The 19,693-nt window shown below is 40.0% G+C and overlaps 1 protein-coding gene across 2 annotated transcripts in view; it reads left to right on the top strand.

Annotated features, from left to right (window-relative positions):
- Nucleotides 1-5,099: 5,099 nt before the first annotated feature.
- Nucleotides 5,100-19,693, top strand: part of LOC135494794 (ATP-binding cassette sub-family C member 4-like) — a 107,406-nt gene continuing 92,812 nt past the window's right edge. For both annotated transcript variants that reach the window (XM_064783078.1, XM_064783077.1), the window contains exon 1: nucleotides 5,100-5,264. In XM_064783078.1, the coding sequence (XP_064639148.1) occupies nucleotides 5,191-5,264 (74 nt within the window). In that variant the 5' untranslated portion in view covers nucleotides 5,100-5,190. The remainder of the gene's footprint in view (nucleotides 5,265-19,693) is intronic.

Below are 19,693 nucleotides of genomic sequence, written 5' to 3'. Positions count from 1 at the left end.
TCCCTCCTGGTAGCAGTTACATATATAACCACAGAACCAAAAAAAACATAAAGAATACGAGCCTGGAAATATTTTGCCCCCATTTTATTTTGTGGTTTTGTGAAATTGCAATGTTTGCATACTTTTAATTCAGCGTTTTACCAACACCATATTTTTCAGAGCAACATATTCATATATTCGCTATTATCTGTTGAATTCAAATATTTCTAGGTTTACAGTAGCTTTCAATTATTATGGATATACCAAGTGCATTGGCTTGTTGCAATTTTCATTTAGTAGCTATGACACTGGTAGTGGTAAATGCCTACCCTCAACCCAAGAACCATTAAAGAATGGAATGCACTCCAATTCGATCCGGAGCAATGCGGAAATGTGGACCAGTTCAAAACCAAGCTGCTGGCCACAAGACGCACACCAACGAGTAAATAGTTTACGAGAAGAAGCGTCAATGATGTCCCCAGCACCACTTACGTCATTATGAACTATACCACACGTTAATTGTTAATTTGGACATTGCATCGACTTTTAAAACACGTTTACCCTTCCCTCCGTGCATGGGCAAACTGTCCAACTGCCACAACCTTCATTAATGAAGTAGAGTAGTTTAAAAGAAGAAGAAAGAAGAAGAAGAAGAACATTAAAGGCCACAATACTGGCATTATCCATTTAAATACTACTACCAGAATAAAAGGAACTGAACATCTATTAGCAATACAACCATATATACGCAATGAAAGTTGCTAAAATCTTCATGATGTAGACGTTTATTTACACTATATACATATTCCATGATCGATTTCGGTTCGCTCGAACCCTCATCAGGCGGTATACAAGACTGAATGAGAACCATAGACTGGTGACATACATACTATTATACATTATGCAATGCTTGAGTAATTATAAGGGAGCTAAATTTAGAATAGTTGTAGAAAATATGACAACCCTTGAGTTGACAATAAATAGGGTGTTTAGAATTGGCTTTTTGATTTTGATGTGTATTGCCTCTTTGATGGAACATTGAAAATCATTTCTTGCAGTATCTACAACTTTGAAATTCTCAATCGAGACGTTGGATTCGCACGACCTACAGGCAACCAGGTGTTCCCTAATGGCAGACTACATCATGAAGATGTTAGCAACTTTCATTGCGTATATATGGTTGTATCGCTATTTGGACTCCCTCCCCAAGTTATATTAACATCTATTTGCCACAGCATCCATGTTCTAACAAAATATTGGGACAACGAGGCTGCCCTTAAATTATTGTTTGTTTGATGTAACCCTGCCTTGCCATAGAAAACACCACCTTCTCAAAAAATGTGGAGTTCATAAAGACCAAAAATTGCCAGAGTAAGTAGAGTGGAACCTCCCTTAGCGGACACCTCTCTATTAAGGACACTAGTTTTGGTCCCAAATTGGTAGTTTCTATTCAATTTGACCTCTCTAATAAGGACACCTCTCTATTAAGGACAGCCAGTCCTGAAGGTGTCCTTAATAGAGAGGTTCTACTGTAACATCAAACAAGGTGCAGACAGAGCTGATTGAGAATATTCAAGGGCAATTAGGCTACTTACTTCCATCAGAGAAAGACTTAGGTGTAAAGCCAAAGAACTGTGTCTCATACACGCTTGTCGACAGTCCAACAATTTTGTCCTCATCATTTTCAATCGAGGATGACATGTCACCGTCATTAACTTTGCTCGAGGCCATCCAGAGAAAGACACGTGAAGCTCGTGAATGAAAGATCTGAAAGAAAATGATTTGATTAAAATAATGAAACGGCCAGGGGCCATTGTACTCAGCGTATAGATATTTTGAAGACATCATGCTAGTTAAGATACGTGCTACATAGTAGTCAAATGGAAATTTTATGCCATTTAATCTCTGTGACCTTGAAGAGTAGGTCAAATTAAAAACCCATGTGATATGTAGTACTGTAGATATACGTGGTATATGTGTATGATGGTTAGATATACCCATGATATCAGATTGATGGCAATCGGGCAAGTATTAAAGCATGAATCGCAATTTTAAGGTTTTCAGATTTTGCCGACTGCTGGTAAACCAGTGAATCAAATCGAACTGAAATTTGGCCCCGAGATCTGAATGAAATCTTAAAGGGGCCTAATTGAACCAGGATAGATGTCCGACTCAAAACGATGAGTGTGTCAAAATTTTACTGAATTGACAAAAGAGTGCTTTTTCGGAAGAAAAAAACGGGTTGGTTCAATACCTGGCACTGGCACGCTGGAACTGGCACTGACATCTACATGTAGGGCAAGACATAGACAGCCTACAGAGACTAGCATAGATCATGAGAGGTCAATGTTATATCCAATCCACGATAGCAGGTCATGTGATCTTTGAGACTTCGTGTGGGAAATGAAATTGTAAACAAACGCAGATTTTTCATTTGGAATGAATGTCAATCAACTAAACGTGGCGATATTTTATAATTATAAATTAATTACACAGAGCAGAGACGATTGAAAAACCAACTTTTATTTCATGCATAGCCTAGGGTGGCTTATAATAAACTGCAAGATGCGGAATGCGAAATCGCGAGATGCCAACCTCGGTGAGAGAACCATGCGCCACAGAATGTATTGCAAAAGGCGAACATTCACGAGACCGAGGCTGTAGTAGGGAGCTATCCTTGTTTTGATTAGCCCATTGAAATAGACTCTGCTGTGATTGTGGAATTTAACCTAATTATGGAAGACTATCCCAGCCCTATTTTTAGGGATGATCAGACGTTCACCAGGTGCATGCCCTGTGTTAACGGTCAATCATGTGTATGGTGACCTGTGCCGCAAGGCCTAACGTAAAAATAATTGCTACATGCAGCATCCTGAACCTTATGGTATTATATTCCCTTTAAACATAGCCGGAGTATATCTTGATAAGATGCAAAAGCCTTTGTGGTGAACATGTTTGCATGTAGCCTTTGTATTGTCTTCGGCCCTACTATCATTGAATGGAGAAGTGGACAGCAGCACCAGAAATGGTGATTGTCATGGTCCAGGGAAGTAGAAAATCTTGTGGAAGAAAATAATGATTACTCATCTCGCGATTTCTCATCTCACAATTACGAGCTGCCTAGGGCAGGCCAGCAAAGTACCTACATCTCATTGCATGTGCACCATGTACTAGGCTTTTCTGTACAGACCGATGAATGTATGGATGTATGATGTATCATACAGTATTAACAGAGCATGTACTGCGCACAACCCGTCAGATTCCCGGGAAAATCCATATCCATATTTGGTATTGGAGTGCAAAGTGTGGACCACGTGCATTAATTTACCCTTGTGACCTGCTATCACGGATTGGATGTAACATTGATCATCATGAGATGGCATGATGGCAGACAGCATGAGTATGGAATATGGTCTTGGTGGAGACCGTCAGTGACTGACCATTTTGGGCATTCTCCAAGCGTCGTCAATGGTGATCATCGTTGCTAAGTCTCACTCGAACTACTGACTCTGCCACAGTTGGCTCACCAGTCACCTCTCAATGTCCCATTGTCACAATGGGACGTATGTAAGGTTGAATATGCATGGGCACAATATCATTTCGCGTTCTATTTCTTTTACCAATGAACTGGGATTCACTACGATTTTGCCAGAATACGATCCATTCATAAAACTAAAAACAAATCAAAAATAGGTTTTCATTGCCAAAGCGACGCTGAGGAAGGTCAAATGCCTGAGATAATAGATTCATGTGAGAAACCTGCATAAATACACAAATCATGTATGAAGTGATGCGAAATGGCGCCGTGATCAGTCATGCTGTCACCTGATCAAGCCAATACCGAGCGCCCGTGACTGCGCCATTCATTGTTAAAATTTATATCTATATTACACATCTGTTTTACATAAAATTCACTTCACGACATTATGAAAAAAGTTTTTTTTATTGAAACATAACAAGAAGGCTTTTCAATGCAGCGCACTCTACACATTGGATCAGTGTGTGGACGATCAAACAGTGGCAGAGGGACTATGTGACAATTTCAACGGGTGTATCATGCCGACTTATCGGCGGTGAATATCAGTCATAAACTAGTCTCTTCCTTTCACCACGGACATCAAGGGCCAGGAAATCCGTCGGACGCACCATCACAAACTGGTGGCCAATCAAATTGCTCGACATGAACTCATGGAATGACGGCCTGAATTGATAGTGCCAACCTCCGTATCACTATCAGGTTACCTTTCTTCTATACAACATGCACTGTGCATTAAGCCTTTAAGGGTCAGGTTAGCATCTGCCATCCCTGGAACAGTGCGACAACCATGATTGAGTGAGTGTAATGTTAGTGTTGTCGAGACATGGACGCCTGGGAAAGGAAAGGAATGCAGGAGATTACGGATGAAGTAACAGCCCTTCCGACGGCCGATCAGGGGGGGGGGGAGTCGGCAGCGGTGGATCGGCAAGATGTGGGCGTAGGTCTATTACTGTAGGCCTATGTTAGTTTCGACTTTATTACGGACCGAAGACTGGGAGATTGCATTTTGGGATGCAACCTTGTGCCAGTGCCAGCATGCCTGTGGCAGGTATTGAACCATCCCCAGTGGTCTGTGGGTGTGAGACATGAGGCTGAGCCCGAGGACGTGTCCGACAATAGAATACCAGCTAGCCTATACAGGGCAAAATAAGGCACGACTCTGCAAATAAAAACCTCGATTGTCGGATACCAAGGATCGCAGGTTTCTGCATAATAAACTATCTTAAATATATTTATCATCACATCTTTTATAATTCAAGCAATCTTTTTTGTCTGAACAGTCAACAGAATTACCGGAAACTTGCCTTTATAAGACGGCAAAATTTCGAAAAATTAAATTGGCCGCCATTACAAAATTAATCTCAAATCCCCATATTTTCGAAATAAAATAATAACTAATAATTAACGACATTATATTCCATATACTGATCAAAATGCACAGAAGCAACAACATATTCAGTATTTTTGTAACTATTTTAAAATGGTATCATAGAACGTTCTGAATAGATAGGCTAAGTGAAAAAATATTCGAGGTTATATTTCGGAAGATTCCCATTCAGGCATTCTCGCTGTGCTAGTTCACAATCCCCTTCTCATCAGCTGATCATGTATCCTGTGTTTGGATAAGTTTCTCGATTTTCTCTCAAATTTACGTGCTATCCTTTGGTTTCAAGATGGATGAGGGTACAAAGCACCACAATCCTAACCCTGTCGAGAATGCAAACTGTCTGTCGAAGGTTCTGTATTGGTAAGTTTGTTAGCTGACTGTGGCTGTGGCCGGGGGCGATAACTAAATCACGACCAATCATGACCAACACTTCAAAAACGGTATATGTGGTTTAAAACCATTTAAGTAGTATATATTATGCTTCTGAAGAAATACCATGAGTTTCAGTAATTTTTGAGGGTCAGGTTTTTGAGTTATTTAGGATGCAAGGCATGCCAATCAATTACTTATTGTTCAGGTCAAAATAAACCATTGCATATACAGTGGAACCCCGGTAACACGACCACTCATGGGACCGTGGTCGGAGTGGTCGTGTTACCGGGGTGGTCGCGTTACTGGGGTTGGGAATCCCCAGACGAAATACATGATTATTTTTCCCGCCAAAATTGCCGACTGCATGGCGTGTGTACGCTGTACTACCATAGCAACGCTGCCTGATTGAGATGATGCACGCTCCAAAGTTTTGTTATCATGCCTCGCAAGAACAGTTCGTCGATAAAATTACATGTTACATTCTCAGAATGAGTTAGAAAAGGTAATTTTGTAACTCATTTTATCCACAAAGTTTCATTATCTGCCCGATGTGACGCATTTGCGGGCAATTTGGTGAATCATCCTCCATGTACCCGACTGTTTGTGACGATTGAAGTAAACTTGCCGTATGATTCCACGTGAATGATGAGTTGAGTAATGCTACAGTTTTAATCAAATCTATTTTCAGTCAAAATATTTAAAGAAATATAAAATGGTACTGTAGTAATTCAACCAAGTTCTCCATATCATAAAACATTCAAACGTCTCGCAAGCTTGTTATTGTCATAAGTGTGGTCTTCAAACTACCCGCCGTTTATTATAAGTTCATATGCAGATCACGCAAATCACATGATTTTGCTGCTGCTGAGTGCGCATGTCTGGTACTGAACTGGCTCAGTAATGAAAACAAACCATGAAAACGTTAGAAAAGGAAAGTTTATTTATTCATTTACACTTATACAATTGATCATACCTGCAAAATCCCATTGTATTTTTTGTTTTCATATGTATTCCCATGGCCATTGTCCCCGTCTCAACAAAGCTTGGCAGCGAGGTGCTAATTACTATGCCGCGGTCGCGACCGATTACGGCAATTAGGCCTGGTGGTCGGGTTAGTCAGTGGGGTTGATTTTCAGTTTGGGACCGGCCAAGCCAGTGGTCGCGGTCGGGGTACCGGGGTGGTCGTCTTAGCGGGGGTCTCTTAATGGTAATTAGAGAGGAAACCATTCGGGACCGGAGAATCGTGGTCGCGTTAGCGGGGTGGTCGCGTTACCGGGGTGGTCGCCAACCGGGGTTCCACTGTATAATTATTATTATTGCAGGCTATAATTCAAGTATCAGCTATTATAAGCATTATGGCTTTTACAGAATGGAAAAATTCCTGTTCAGTCCAAAGTGTGACCACAAAATTGATGACGTAGTTGCTCATGTTTTGATGCTTTACGGACTTTCCCGAACCCGCGTCCGGACTTTCCCGAACCCATGGTACTTGTGTTGCGTTTCGGAGCTCGAATTGTTCGCACGAGGTTTTGACACATGGTTGTACACGTACCTAGCCGCCTACACCTGACATGTACTGTAATCCTACACATCATGACATGGATGCCGAGTGAATGTCAAGAGTCGATACATGTTTCACAGACATATCAGGCAAATTATAGGTTCAAAATGCGCAATGCCTCTCACCTTTCATTCTTAAGGCCGACACCACTGTATCGGATTCTCGTTGTCTTTTGACATGTTTGAGTGTTTAGGCTATACAGGCAATCAATCATGTCGTGAAACAGAACGCATCAGAAGTACCACAGATTCTACGCTCTACGTCATCAATTTTGTGGTCACGTGCGTCTATGGTCACGTGAGTCTTGAATATATTTTGTTCAAGGTTGAATATATTTTGTTCAAGGTTGGACATATTTGATTCAAGGTTGAACATATTTTAGTCTTGAACATATATTTCCTTCTTGAACTTATATTTAACTTCTTGAATGGTAATTCTAAAGTCTTGAATAAATTCCGCTTTGGCTTGCCATAATTAGTAGTGGCTTAGTCATAGTCCAAGACCAAAGGGGACCGTGTCAATAGTATTGTTTATCCGTCTAAAACTGAGTTGGGGAAATTTAGGAAGAAAATGCCAAAAACTAAAGAAAAATGTTAATATTTCTTGATTTTTGAAATGGAATGAGATCAACGCTTAGTTTTGGGGTTGTGGTGCTGCAAGAAATTTTGAAATCGTGAAAGGTGTTTTACCCAAACCTGAGGAATACTGAAGGACCCCTGAAACTACTGAAAAATTAGGAATTTTGTTAAAATACTACTGAAGGAGAAATTCGGGGGTTGGCAGGTCTGTAACAGACATTGTTCTATGTCTAACATATATCGATAACTGGTAAAAAAATGAAATGCGTAGTCCTTGTGGTTTGGGAGATATTCTTGTGTATTTGGTGTCTTTTTTCCTTTAAACAGGACTGTAGAACTCTAATAGGTACATTAATGTAAGCTGCAGTGATAAACAATAAATCTCAAGTTTTTGGTTCTCTAAAATGTTCAGAAGAATTGGCAGAAGCATGTTTTAGGCTACTTCCATAGACACATATGACTTTGAACAAAAACCTGAAAACTTGGAAGAAAAGAAACTTGAAGAAAAACTTGAAAATTATGTCAAAATGTAGTCTACTCATCTTCCACTAGTTATATTTCTCAACCATAGTCCTGTCCAAATTCATAGAACTTTGTTGTCAAAATTGTGCGGCATATGTATTGCCAAGACATTCAAAATTTACAGGGGATAGCACAGTCGATTGAAAAGATTGTCAATGCATTGTGGCATATGTTGCTTGAGTCACCACAAGTGTATTTTAACCTGTTAACCGCGTAATTTTTTATTTGCTAACCGTGTCCTATTGCGTAATTAATAAGATTACACATGTACATCCTCATCTGCTTCGTCTTGCATGCTGTAGCTGTGATTCAGCTCAAAAACTAGTGCCAGTGGCGGCCCATAGTGTTCTGAAAGTAAACTACACGGTGCTGTAAATAAGGGGATTGCCCATCGAGTTTCGAAGTGTTGCCTGGGCTTAGGCGAGTCACAAACATAGGACGCCATATGACGTCTTACGCAATGCACAGTCTTTAGGCCAGGACGTCATATGGCGTCTTACGCAGTTGACAGGTTCTGGTGTAGGCATCTTGTGACAAGAGAGAATGTTACATAATTTGAATTATGTAAAACTGTGAATATCCGGTTTGCGGCTGTAAAATCAAACATGGCGGACCGCACGGCTTGCAGGCTGAAAGAGACTTTAACATCATGGTGTTAATGGATCAGCAAATCTTAGCCAACAAATATACATGTGAGGCATTCCATATGAAATCAACAAGTGGTTCCCAGTTCATAGTCTTAGAATTGGCTAATTTTTACATATTTTGTAGGTTATGGGGCCAATATGAAAAGTCCAAAATATTTTTGTCATATTCCTGACGGTTAGCCCCCCAGGAGGGTCCAAAAAAGGGGGCGTGGCACCTTTTGGGGGGCGGCCGCCTATTTCCTAGCCATCTTTGAATGGCTATATCTCAGAAAGTATTAGAGATACCCTTTTGATTCTTTCAGGGTGTTTTCTTCTTGGCCCAAGGACTGCTTTAAACCCATTAATTATATACTGAGACCTTTAGGATGAAAATTTATGGGGTTTCAATATTAGGTGATTTTTGACCAAAATTGCGTTTTTGGGGGGCTCTACCACCCACACTATAACAGGGTGGGGACAAATGAATGGTTGTTTTGGAAGTATCCTGTAATGACATTGTCTTGGTGTAAAAGAAACATCCTGAAAGATTCAGAAGTTTCTGAAAAGTGGTCCTGAAGTTGGTCCCACCCCCAAAATGCCACATTTTGAGGGTCCAAAATGGCCAGGTAGGAATGGGTTAATGATGAAAAAAATAATTTTCCTCAAGAGACCTTGGTACCCTCTACTTGTGAGTAAAAAATCTTTTTCAAACCAGCACTCCTTCTAGTGGAAATAAATAGTTTCCCTAGTCAAGACTGGTATGCCACTCCTCCCTATATAACATGTACATTAATGTACATAAATGTACATAAAAACAATTTTTCCATATAATACTTTATTTATAACAGTAGGAACAACAGCTACAGTATTTGAATAGCCCTGGATTGTCCTTAGCATTCTTCTAAGAACCATAGAACAATAAGTCCCATCTAATATACTACAGTTTGGTCTACATTTAGATCACAAAAGTCAGTGCATGAACCGCTGATAGCCTGCTTTTATTCTTGTTTCATCAGCTGAGGAAATGAAATAACTGCGTCCTAGACCACAAGTTGTTGGGGCATCGATTATGGCCAGGATGTGCTCTAACGGTACCCAGCAAACATCTTTTGGAGTTGGCCATATGATATTTGAAGCTGGACTTTGAGGATGCATGATAACACTTGTATATCACTATGTTCCTCAGAGCAGTCGGAGATGTTCCCAATCCACCATGCCCCATTTTGAGGGTCCAAATATTTTCATTTTGAGGGTCCAAAATGGCCAGGTAGGAATGGGTTAATGATGAAAAAAATAAAAAGATGTTTGCTGGGTACCGTTAGAGCACATCCTGGCCATAATCGATGCCCCAACAACCTGTGGTCTAGGACGCAGTTATTTCATTTCCTCAGCTGATGAAACAAGAATAAAAGCAGGCTATCAGCGGTTCATGCACTGACTTTTGTGATCTACATGAGACCAAACTGTAGTATATTAGATGGGACTTATTGTTCTATGGTTCTTAGAAGAATGCTAAGGACAATCCAGGGCTATTCAAATACTGTAGCTGTTGTTCCTACTGTTATAAATAAAGTATTATATGGAAAAATTGTTTTTATGTACATTTATGTACATTAATGTACATGTTATATAGGGAGGAGTGGCATACCAGTCTTGACTAGGGAAACTATTTATTTCCACTAGAAGGAGTGCTGGTTTGAAAAAGATTTTTTACTCACAAGTAGAGGGTACCAAGGTCTCTTGAGGAAAATTATTTTTTTCATCATTAACCCATTCCTACCTGGCCATTTTGGACCCTCAAAATGTGGCATTTTGGGGGTGGGACCAACTTCAGGACCACTTTTCAGAAACTTCTGAATCTTTCAGGATGTTTCTTTTACACCAAGACAATGTCATTACAGGATACTTCCAAAACAACCATTCATTTGTCCCCACCCTGTTATAGTGTGGGTGGTAGAGCCCCCCAAAAACGCAATTTTGGTCAAAAATCACCTAATATTGAAACCCCATAAATTTTCATCCTAAATGTCTCAGTATATAATTAATGGGTTTAAAGCAGTCCTTGGGCCAAGAAGAAAACACCCTGAAAGAATCAAAAGGGTATCTCTAATACTTTCTGAGATATAGCCATTCAAAGATGGCTAGGAAATAGGCGGCCGCCCCCCAAAAGGTGCCACGCCCCCTTTTTTGGACCCTCCTGGGGGGCTAACCGTCAGGAATATGACAAAAATATTTTGGACTTTTCATATTGGCACTATAACCTACAAAATATGTAAAAATTAGCCAATTCTGAGACTATGACCTGGGAAGATTTTCTTAAATAGGTTGATTTCATATGGAATGCCTCATGTACATCCCCCTGGAAGTATTAACTCTTTACGATTGATTATCTTTTCATTGACTCACTCTGTATTAAGATAATTTGTCATGACAATGACATGTCACTAACCCTAAAATATAAAGTTTTGTAAAAATTTTCTAATGAGACACTGCAGAATAGCGTTCTTCTTGTCATGTTATGAAATGATATTATTTTACAAATGTTGAAATCATAATTTCTTTCATCACAATGTTTGTTATCAAGTACTAGTGATACTGGGTATTTTATGCTATGCCTAGATCTGCCTACATAAAGTATATATGCCTGAAGGAAAAGTTTATTGACTACGCCTGCATTTCTATTTCAGGATTCTATCAATATCTGAATCTGATCCTGACATTCACTGAAAGTGCATTGTTAATTGACAGACTATCTCCGACATTACAAAGGCCAAATGACAATGCTATGCTCTGTATCATTCAGTTTCTAGCTAAGTATCGTTACATGTAGCAATAGCAATGCACTCTGTACATGTCCATGTTTGCATGTGTGCAGTGCATGCAAAATGTACGTATCGACCGTCACAATATAAACGAAAATAAAGTTCCGTCCTGACCTGCCGGCTTCAAATGCATGCTGATTACTCTTGTCGTGGAAAAAAGCATGATACAGGCATATCAATACATTAACCAAATTGAGGTTGAAAGAGACCTGCCAGGTACTTTCAAAGTTTTGTACATTGTCATTGTTCCCATGTATTTCAGCTGAGCGCAAGGCCCTTGAGCCTCTCGTTTATAAACTCTTTCCCTCAGGCTCTGACAGCATGGTCATCTGTATCGTGATGGGATGATCGCCTGAGTCTCTGCATGGCAGATGACCAACTCATTAATATTAAGGATTAATCAAACCTTTATGGACAGTCTGGTAACTGTTTCCACAGAAACAATGTTACAAGCCACTCAAGGTAAGAAATAGTGGATAGTTCATGTAAGGCTGTGAGACATCGCAGTTAGTCCCAGCATGAGCATGTCGTGTGTGCACTTGTAAGGAAAAACATTTTGTTTGTGTCCCCACTGTTTTATAGCCGACTGTGATATTTCATGCAATTCATGAAATTTGAGGGAATGTGGAGACCACTTTGATATTACCAATAAATGTCGTGAAGTTGAAAGATGTTTGACATGTTTGAGTCAATAGAAACCATGTCAGCTACTGCTCCCCAGATGTAGTGGATCCATCACTTTATGCAAGGTGGTAGTGGCCCCAAAACACTGATGTTTTAAAAGGGGTGCAGTGTATTGGATGTTAGCCGTGTATTCAAGTGTGTGTGCGTGTGGGAGGGGGGGGGGTTCTGAACTCTCTGCCCACGATAAAAATTACTTGTCTACTATGTCCTGTCTGACACAAAACAAATACCATGAAATTGCCGATATCTCTCATATGAGTGACTTGTTTTCGATGGTAGGTTTTCCTAGCAAGAATACATCCCTTATCATACAGTTTGACCTAATTTTCAAGGTCACAGAGGTCTTATGCCGTAAATTGTCCATTTGAGTGTAACTAAGGCACGTTTCTTAACCGCTAAAGCTATGAACTTGAAATTTGTTACACATGACTCCCTAAGACATGTCACCTCGGACACCGAATTTCGATTTGATCTGATTCTCAACTTGGCCACCAGAAGGCCAAAAAAACCTAAAAAGTGCAAGATCTCGCTTATTAGTCACTTGTTTCTGATGATAGTTTTATGGAAGGTACTCCAAGCAACGATACATCACATGTCATACCGACTTTTGTTTGACCTTTAAACTATCCATGTAGAATGTTTCTTAATCAGGATGAATTCCTAACCACCAATATCTAGACGGTGAGCACTATGGCCCCTGCCCGTTTCATTTCTACAGCTGCAATCCGTCTGAAGGTTATGGATTTCATCAGGGGTTTGAAATATCGAGAGGTGGAGTATTATGAAATCACTGATTATGTTTGGATGTTTTAGTCAGTTCTGGCCAACCCAGTTACTCGCACAAACCTGGTGAACCCAGTACTCAACCTGTGTCAGTTATCTGGTAACCCCAGTTAGACTCTCTCCTTGTACTCCAAGGAAAGCCTTCTTGCTGACAAGATACTCTCTTTGATTTGATGCAACCTTTAGTAAGGCAGATCAAGCTTGTATTCCAAGGAACCTCTGTTGACTATGACAAAATGTGAAGAAATCTTCCTTGGAGAATCCCACCTGTTGCTGTGCAGACAATCTCCCATCTAAAAATCAATACCGTATAGGTAATTGTTGACTCTGTTGTGACACTAAATGAGGAGTTGGGTTGCTGGTGATATCCAGGGGTGGGTTCCCTGGTGTGAAAGACGGCTAGTTTTGCTAACATCTGCTATCATGAGAATGCAAGGGTTTGTCCTTGGATATCCTTACTTGTTGAACTCTTGACAGCCTTTGCTTACTAAAAGAGGAGACAGCCTATAGATATATTTAAATGTAGCTTAAAAACGTTGTCTGCTGTGGCACTTTTAATGAGGCGTTGTACCAAGGGTGGGTGCCTTGGTATGAAAGATGTCTTTGGTTGGCTATAACATCATGGGAATGAATATTGTGTTTGTTCTTGGATATCATTTTAAAATCATAACCTGTGGAGAGCCTCTGACAATCTTTGCTAGAAAATGTAAATTCTAAAAGAGGAAACAGTCTTATTTCTCTATAATGTAGATTGCTAATCATTTTCTGCTGTGGCACTACAATAAACACCTCAACAGAAGAAAGTTCCCCCCTTTCATCTATAAATGTCAATATGTTTTCAGTATTTTTAAGCTCACCTGGGTGAGCCTATGTCATCACATCTTGTCCGTCGTCTGTCTGACAAAAAATTCTCCTTCCTAGCAAGGATACATCACATCATACAGGTTTTTGAATAGACCCAATTTTCAAAGTCACGGAGGTCGAAATGGCGAAAATTGGCCGTTTTGAGTGTAACTATGGCACGTTTCTTTTGAACCGATAAGGCTATGAACTTGAAATTTGGTACACATGACTCCCTACATCATGTAACCTCTGACACCGAATTTCCGTCTGATCTGATTCTTGACTTGGCTAAAAGGAGGCCAAAAGTTCTAAAAAAGTAAAAAGTGCAATATCTCGCTTATCAGTGTCTTGTTTTCGATGATATTTTTTGGTAGGTACCCCAAGTAATGATACATCATATGTCATGCATGTCATGTACCGACTTTGGTTTTACTTAATACTATACATGTAACATGTTTCTTAACCAGGATGAATTCCTAACCACCAAATATCTATACGGTGAGCACAATGGCCCTTGGCTGTTTCATTTAATCAGCCACCCGTCCTCTTCATCAGTAGTTTTCCCACAAACGTCATTTGTCTGTCATTCTGTTGCCCGATGACCAGATCGGACCCGGTCAATGCCAATCATTGCAGTCACGACACAATAGAAACCGGCGAGAGTATCAATTAGGAACCAAACCGGCAACTTGGACCGAAGAAACTCAATACACGAACCTTATAAAATCTGAACTATGAACTGACGATACGATGCGATAGATACTTGTGGACCTAGCTGTACTTTTGATGGTCACAGAGGTGAAACTCTTAAATTTCAGCAAAGGTGGCTCGTTTCCTCATTAATTATCCTAGACTCTTCGAATTTGATATGTCGACACCTGTTGGGCATCTGTACATGTACATATATCAACAAAAACTCTGGTCAATGTGACCTATTTTTCAGGTGTAAGTTGGTCAGGTCATAAAATTCAATGTCGATCATATATCAAGTAACCTTCACTGTGTGATCTTCAATTCTATGTCAGATAACCTCCGACGCCGAATTTCGGTCCAATACGTTCTCAACTTTCCACCAGGGGCCAAAATTGAAAAGGTTTATAAAGTGCGATGTCTCGTTTATTAATGACTTGTGTTCAATACTATTTTTATGGTACGAACTTAAGCAAGGATGCAACTCATGTAGGCACTTGTCCTAATGAGGTTTAAAATGTCACTAGGGGATAGAGCTTTGAAATACCTTTAAAATGATACCTCATTTGTCCACATCCCTCCACCACAACCAGAGTTACAGCATTTTGAAGGGCGCAATTAAGGACTAATTAAAACAATGCATTTTCCATTAACCCTTTCGCGTCCACATACTTTTATAGTGTACCGTAGTCTCTGGCCGCATACCTTTTTGGAAGAATGCAGAAAATGACATTTTTTGCTAAAAAAATCATAGAACTTTTATTGCTTGGAATATGAAGGTGAAACTTTTACAAACTAGTGGCAAGACCTTTAGCTACATGAACATAGTCAAAGTTTTCAAAAATTTTAACCCCTTGGGGTCTAAAATCTGGGGTCATTCGGTGCAAAAAGGGAAATTTTCCTTTTTCACTTCAAAACGTTTAGAAAGTTTATTTCACTCAATACAGCTTTGAAACTTTCAGGAAATGATGATAAGAACATAAGCTAATAGCATGTAGTGTTTCAGGTCAAAAGATTAACCCCTTGTAGGCAAAATATTATAGTAACTGAGTGCAAGGGTCGACATTTTTTTCAAATTTTTCAATGATTATGAACGGTTTTGAAATGGATCAAAATGGTTTACCTTTAGTTATTTATCACTGAAAACATTAAATTTTGGGAGGAAACATTCAAAGAACAATATAGAAGACCAGCTTTTGTTGTATCCCGTATCCGACGTGACACAACCCTATCATGTAATATATCATTTTCGAAGAGAAAAGTGAGCTGATTTCAACTAAATGGAAGATAATGTCACACAACGAAACCTCCGCTCCCATTGCTTATTGTTTAACGCACGCATGCGCAGTCATTACTATTTTAGTGACAAGCTTCCCACATCGCGGCGCGCAAACACTGCGCAGGCGCAGTAGCGCGTTGGTCGCGAGTTGTTATAGTAACCAGGTCATGTGATTCAATAAAATTACAAGATGGCGGCGCCCATGGAAACAACCGGAAAGTTCTTTTCGCTCAAAAAAACAGTGAAACAGCGTAGAAAAGCTACCAAAAAATTTATAACTGAAGACGCAGCGGCGAGGGGCATAATGTTTTCTCGTAAAGGGCATGTATTATGGACAATTGATAGATATTCAACTGCAGACGAGCTGGAAAATGATGAGGAAATTGTGAAAGTCATCCATGCGCTGGGTGGCATGCATGATCGTATGCCTGTCACAGCACTCTCCAGTACAATATACGCGTAGGCAATAAGTGAGGTAAAATGTTCTGGTGCTCAAATTCAGATCTGCTGCTTCTAAACGTATTACTGCAAGCACTGCTATAAAGACAGAAGTTTTCATATGGGGTGGAATTGGCGCCAACAGAATGGTGCCACACGATGATTTGCTTTTGTTGACAACCCACGGTATGGGTTACACGGCCGCACTGATAAGCACGAATACCACCAAGTCTGTGCAGAGTGGGGATATTCATTCGCATACTACAACACATGTAATATTCGCTTCGTTCCGATGGTTGGGGAGAGCGAATTAGGCGCGATTATTTTTTCGCCTGCGATTTTCTTTCAGTCTGAATTTTCGTCTGATCATAATAGAATCGCCGAAGCAGGGAGCAAGTTGGAGGCGAATGAGTGTGGCGATATTCGACGAGGCGAATTTTTCGCCCCGATTCGCGCAGCGAATATTCACGTGCGGACTTTGGACTTGATCCCTTCCCCCAGGAAGCGAATCAATTTGAAGAATGAGACTTTCTGGGGGATCGACAGACAAATTAATATGCACTTCATTAACATGTTCCCCATCAAGAGAGGTGGCATCCCATGCCAGGTTTAAATCGCCCCCCTCCACCATATCCTCCCCCACATGCACATCATCAAGTACAGACAATTCATATGCCATTTGGCTAATGTTGAGGCATCAGCACATTTGGCTAATTGTTGAGGCATCAGCACTTTAGTCCACAGTCTTCCCAGTCATCTCGGTAACTACTTTGGAAATCAGAGAACCCGCGGTCTCAACTGGCACCTGATTCACCAAACACGCATAAGCAGCCTTTTGGTAGCAGTAGGAGAAGGTTTTTCCATCCTTCTTGGCCTTAATCACGTTCGATGAAGAATTCTTCTGGTCATCATTTACACATTTCACATGTTCATAGTCAGCAGTTTTTCATTTTCATTCTCTAAGACTGCCACCCTTCTCTTTAAAGCATCAAGCTCCCACAGAGAAATGGTCTGCAGTTTCTTTTTTGACTTCTTGCATTTCTTTTTCTTTCTGACCTTCTTTGGGCCACCATCTGCTTTCAAAAGATTTGATTTGACTTGAATTCTCTCAGCGCGTAAGCGATTCTCAATGTCTTTCTTTCGTATCAGAGCCTGCCGAAGATGGTGATCTGGAGTTTTCCGTCTCCTTAACACTCTGTAATATTTAGATTTGACAGCTGCCAAAGATTGCAAAGAATTTCGATGCCGTTTACACTTTGCACAGTCCCCTCTCAGACCAAGGTCAACACCAGCACCAGAGGATGTTGAAGGCGAAGGCTGAGCTTCAGATGTCATTGCCGGACATGTATCAGGAACTAGCTCATCAGGATCAGCAGTGTTTTTCAAAGGCATCAGGACCAGAGTCTACCACAACTAAACTGGGCAGATCAGGAATGTCAGGAGAAATTGGAGGAGCTAATGAATGCGGATCAGGAGTGTTCACGTCGCAGCAAACAACAGCAACTTTCAAGAAAAAGTCTTTGATACAGTTCAAATCCCTATCGATATGCTTGTATGCTTTCACCTTCTTGACTATCTGTGTAACCCTGGTCTTTAACAGTTTTTCCTGACCGAGAAAAATACCATTCGTATCAGCAATTGCCTTCAAATGTCTAGTGGTTGACTTGACATCGTCATTGTTTTTATGAAATAAGAACAGAACAAGTCCATTTCGGATCACTGACGTTTCCAATTCATTTGTGTTGTCCATCAAATCTTGGCCACGGCTGAAAATCAGCTGATTCAATTCCTCCTGTGTTCTTTTCATGGTTCTTCTCAAAGTAAATAAATCAAAAAAAAATTATAATAAAACCCTTGAAAAAGTGACAAGAAAGTGGAACAGTGCTTGAGGAGAACATAACCTGGGTCACAAGCAGTCGATTCAATTCAAAGGTTCATCTGATGTTTTCATGATTCCCCTAAAATACAGTGAAAACACTTCAAACCCCCTAATGAGACAAAAAAAACTTCAAAATAGCTGAAATAGAAATATAAACAAAGCAAGAACATATGATTTGGTCTAAAAATAGTAACATATTAGCAAACGGACCAATCAGGAGCAAGGATTGTGGTCACGTGACCTCATGTCAACAATCGTGTCATGCAGAAGACAAATCCAGCATCCCACAAAATCCGAGCCATCCTACCCCTACATTGATTAAAATCTTCATCTAACACTCAATTTCATAAATATGATATATATTCTTCATAATATGTCACTTAGTTTTATGAAATAATACTTAGTTGTTGATATTATTGATGTTGAATCGACAGGAAATGTCAAGAAAATCGAACCCGTCGAGCTCGGGTAAGCAACATGGCAGCGCCCATAGCAGGATCTGCAGCATAGATTTTACAGCAAATGTGGCCGTTTTAGATTAAAGCCTTAACTAACTGTGCCTACCTGATCAATGATGTGCATTACTTCTTAGGTCCTCAATCTGGTGCTTTTTTTGGATAAAACTCAAACTTTTGACCAACATTCGGAGAACTTTGTCAGTTCTTTATCGATTTTAATCGGACAAAAACTGAAGTGTAGAGCAGCCTACTTAGTTTTGTAACAAGCTCTCAGATTGGATGAAACACGCAGAATACAGTTTCACCATGATTCAGCGCAACCGATGCGAATCCTGAAAATTTAATATTTTACGTCGCTCGCGCAATTTTTAGTCGCAGGTTAACGTGTGCAGATATGCGGTGATTTCCAAGTGCCTAATTCATGTCATAACGATTTTGATTTGACATGCATGCTATACATGTAGCCTGTTTCTTAACCAGCATGAGTTCCTAACCACCAAATAGCTATTCGGTGAGCACGATGACCCCTGGCCATTTCATTAGACAAAACCTGTTAATACTGATCTGATAACCTCTGAAAGTTGTCAGTCAACTTCAGAAAGTTGTCAGTCAGAGTCTAATTACAATTGCAGTTATTGGAAACTCGTGAGTCATTTCTGAAGAATTACCTATTTTGGTACTGTACTCTATTTTTGGCAGCGGCACTATTCATAGATGAAATTCTGCTATCTTAAGGCAAAGACAGTAGATAATCACCTTTTTGTGCAAGGGTTTTCATTTACATTTATACCCAATGACGTCATCTGATTGTCACGGGAAAACGAACAAAAGATGAGCAGCCATTCAATGTCTGTCAGACAATGTATGTTGAAATTATTTTTCTTGAGATAAGCTCAAAATAGGACGATGTGTGCTATTCGATGACATGTATAAAGAGCAGAGGCACAGTGATATCATCTTTTTGACATTCTAAAATAGGACAACCAGTGGTATCTCACTTTACATGAAGCATCTACAGAATGTGATACTTTCCGACTGACAATCTCAACACTTACACTGGTTGTTGAGTAAAATGGGGGGGAGCTGGCCAAGCGAAAAAGAAGTTCACCTCTGATGATTTCTTGTAGATAGTGCTGCAATTCATGAACCTTTTCATGGCTAGAACAAACAATGTAAATGACAATGCTAACAGATGATGTTGTTGTCTTGTCTGTTGGTTTTAAGATTATATGATGTCGTAAGATGTTTCACTCT

This window comes from Lineus longissimus, chromosome 10 (genome assembly GCF_910592395.1).
Source record: "Lineus longissimus chromosome 10, tnLinLong1.2, whole genome shotgun sequence".
NCBI classification, from domain to species: domain Eukaryota; kingdom Metazoa; phylum Nemertea; class Pilidiophora; order Heteronemertea; family Lineidae; genus Lineus; species Lineus longissimus.
This window is presented reverse-complemented; position numbering and strand designations above follow the sequence as displayed.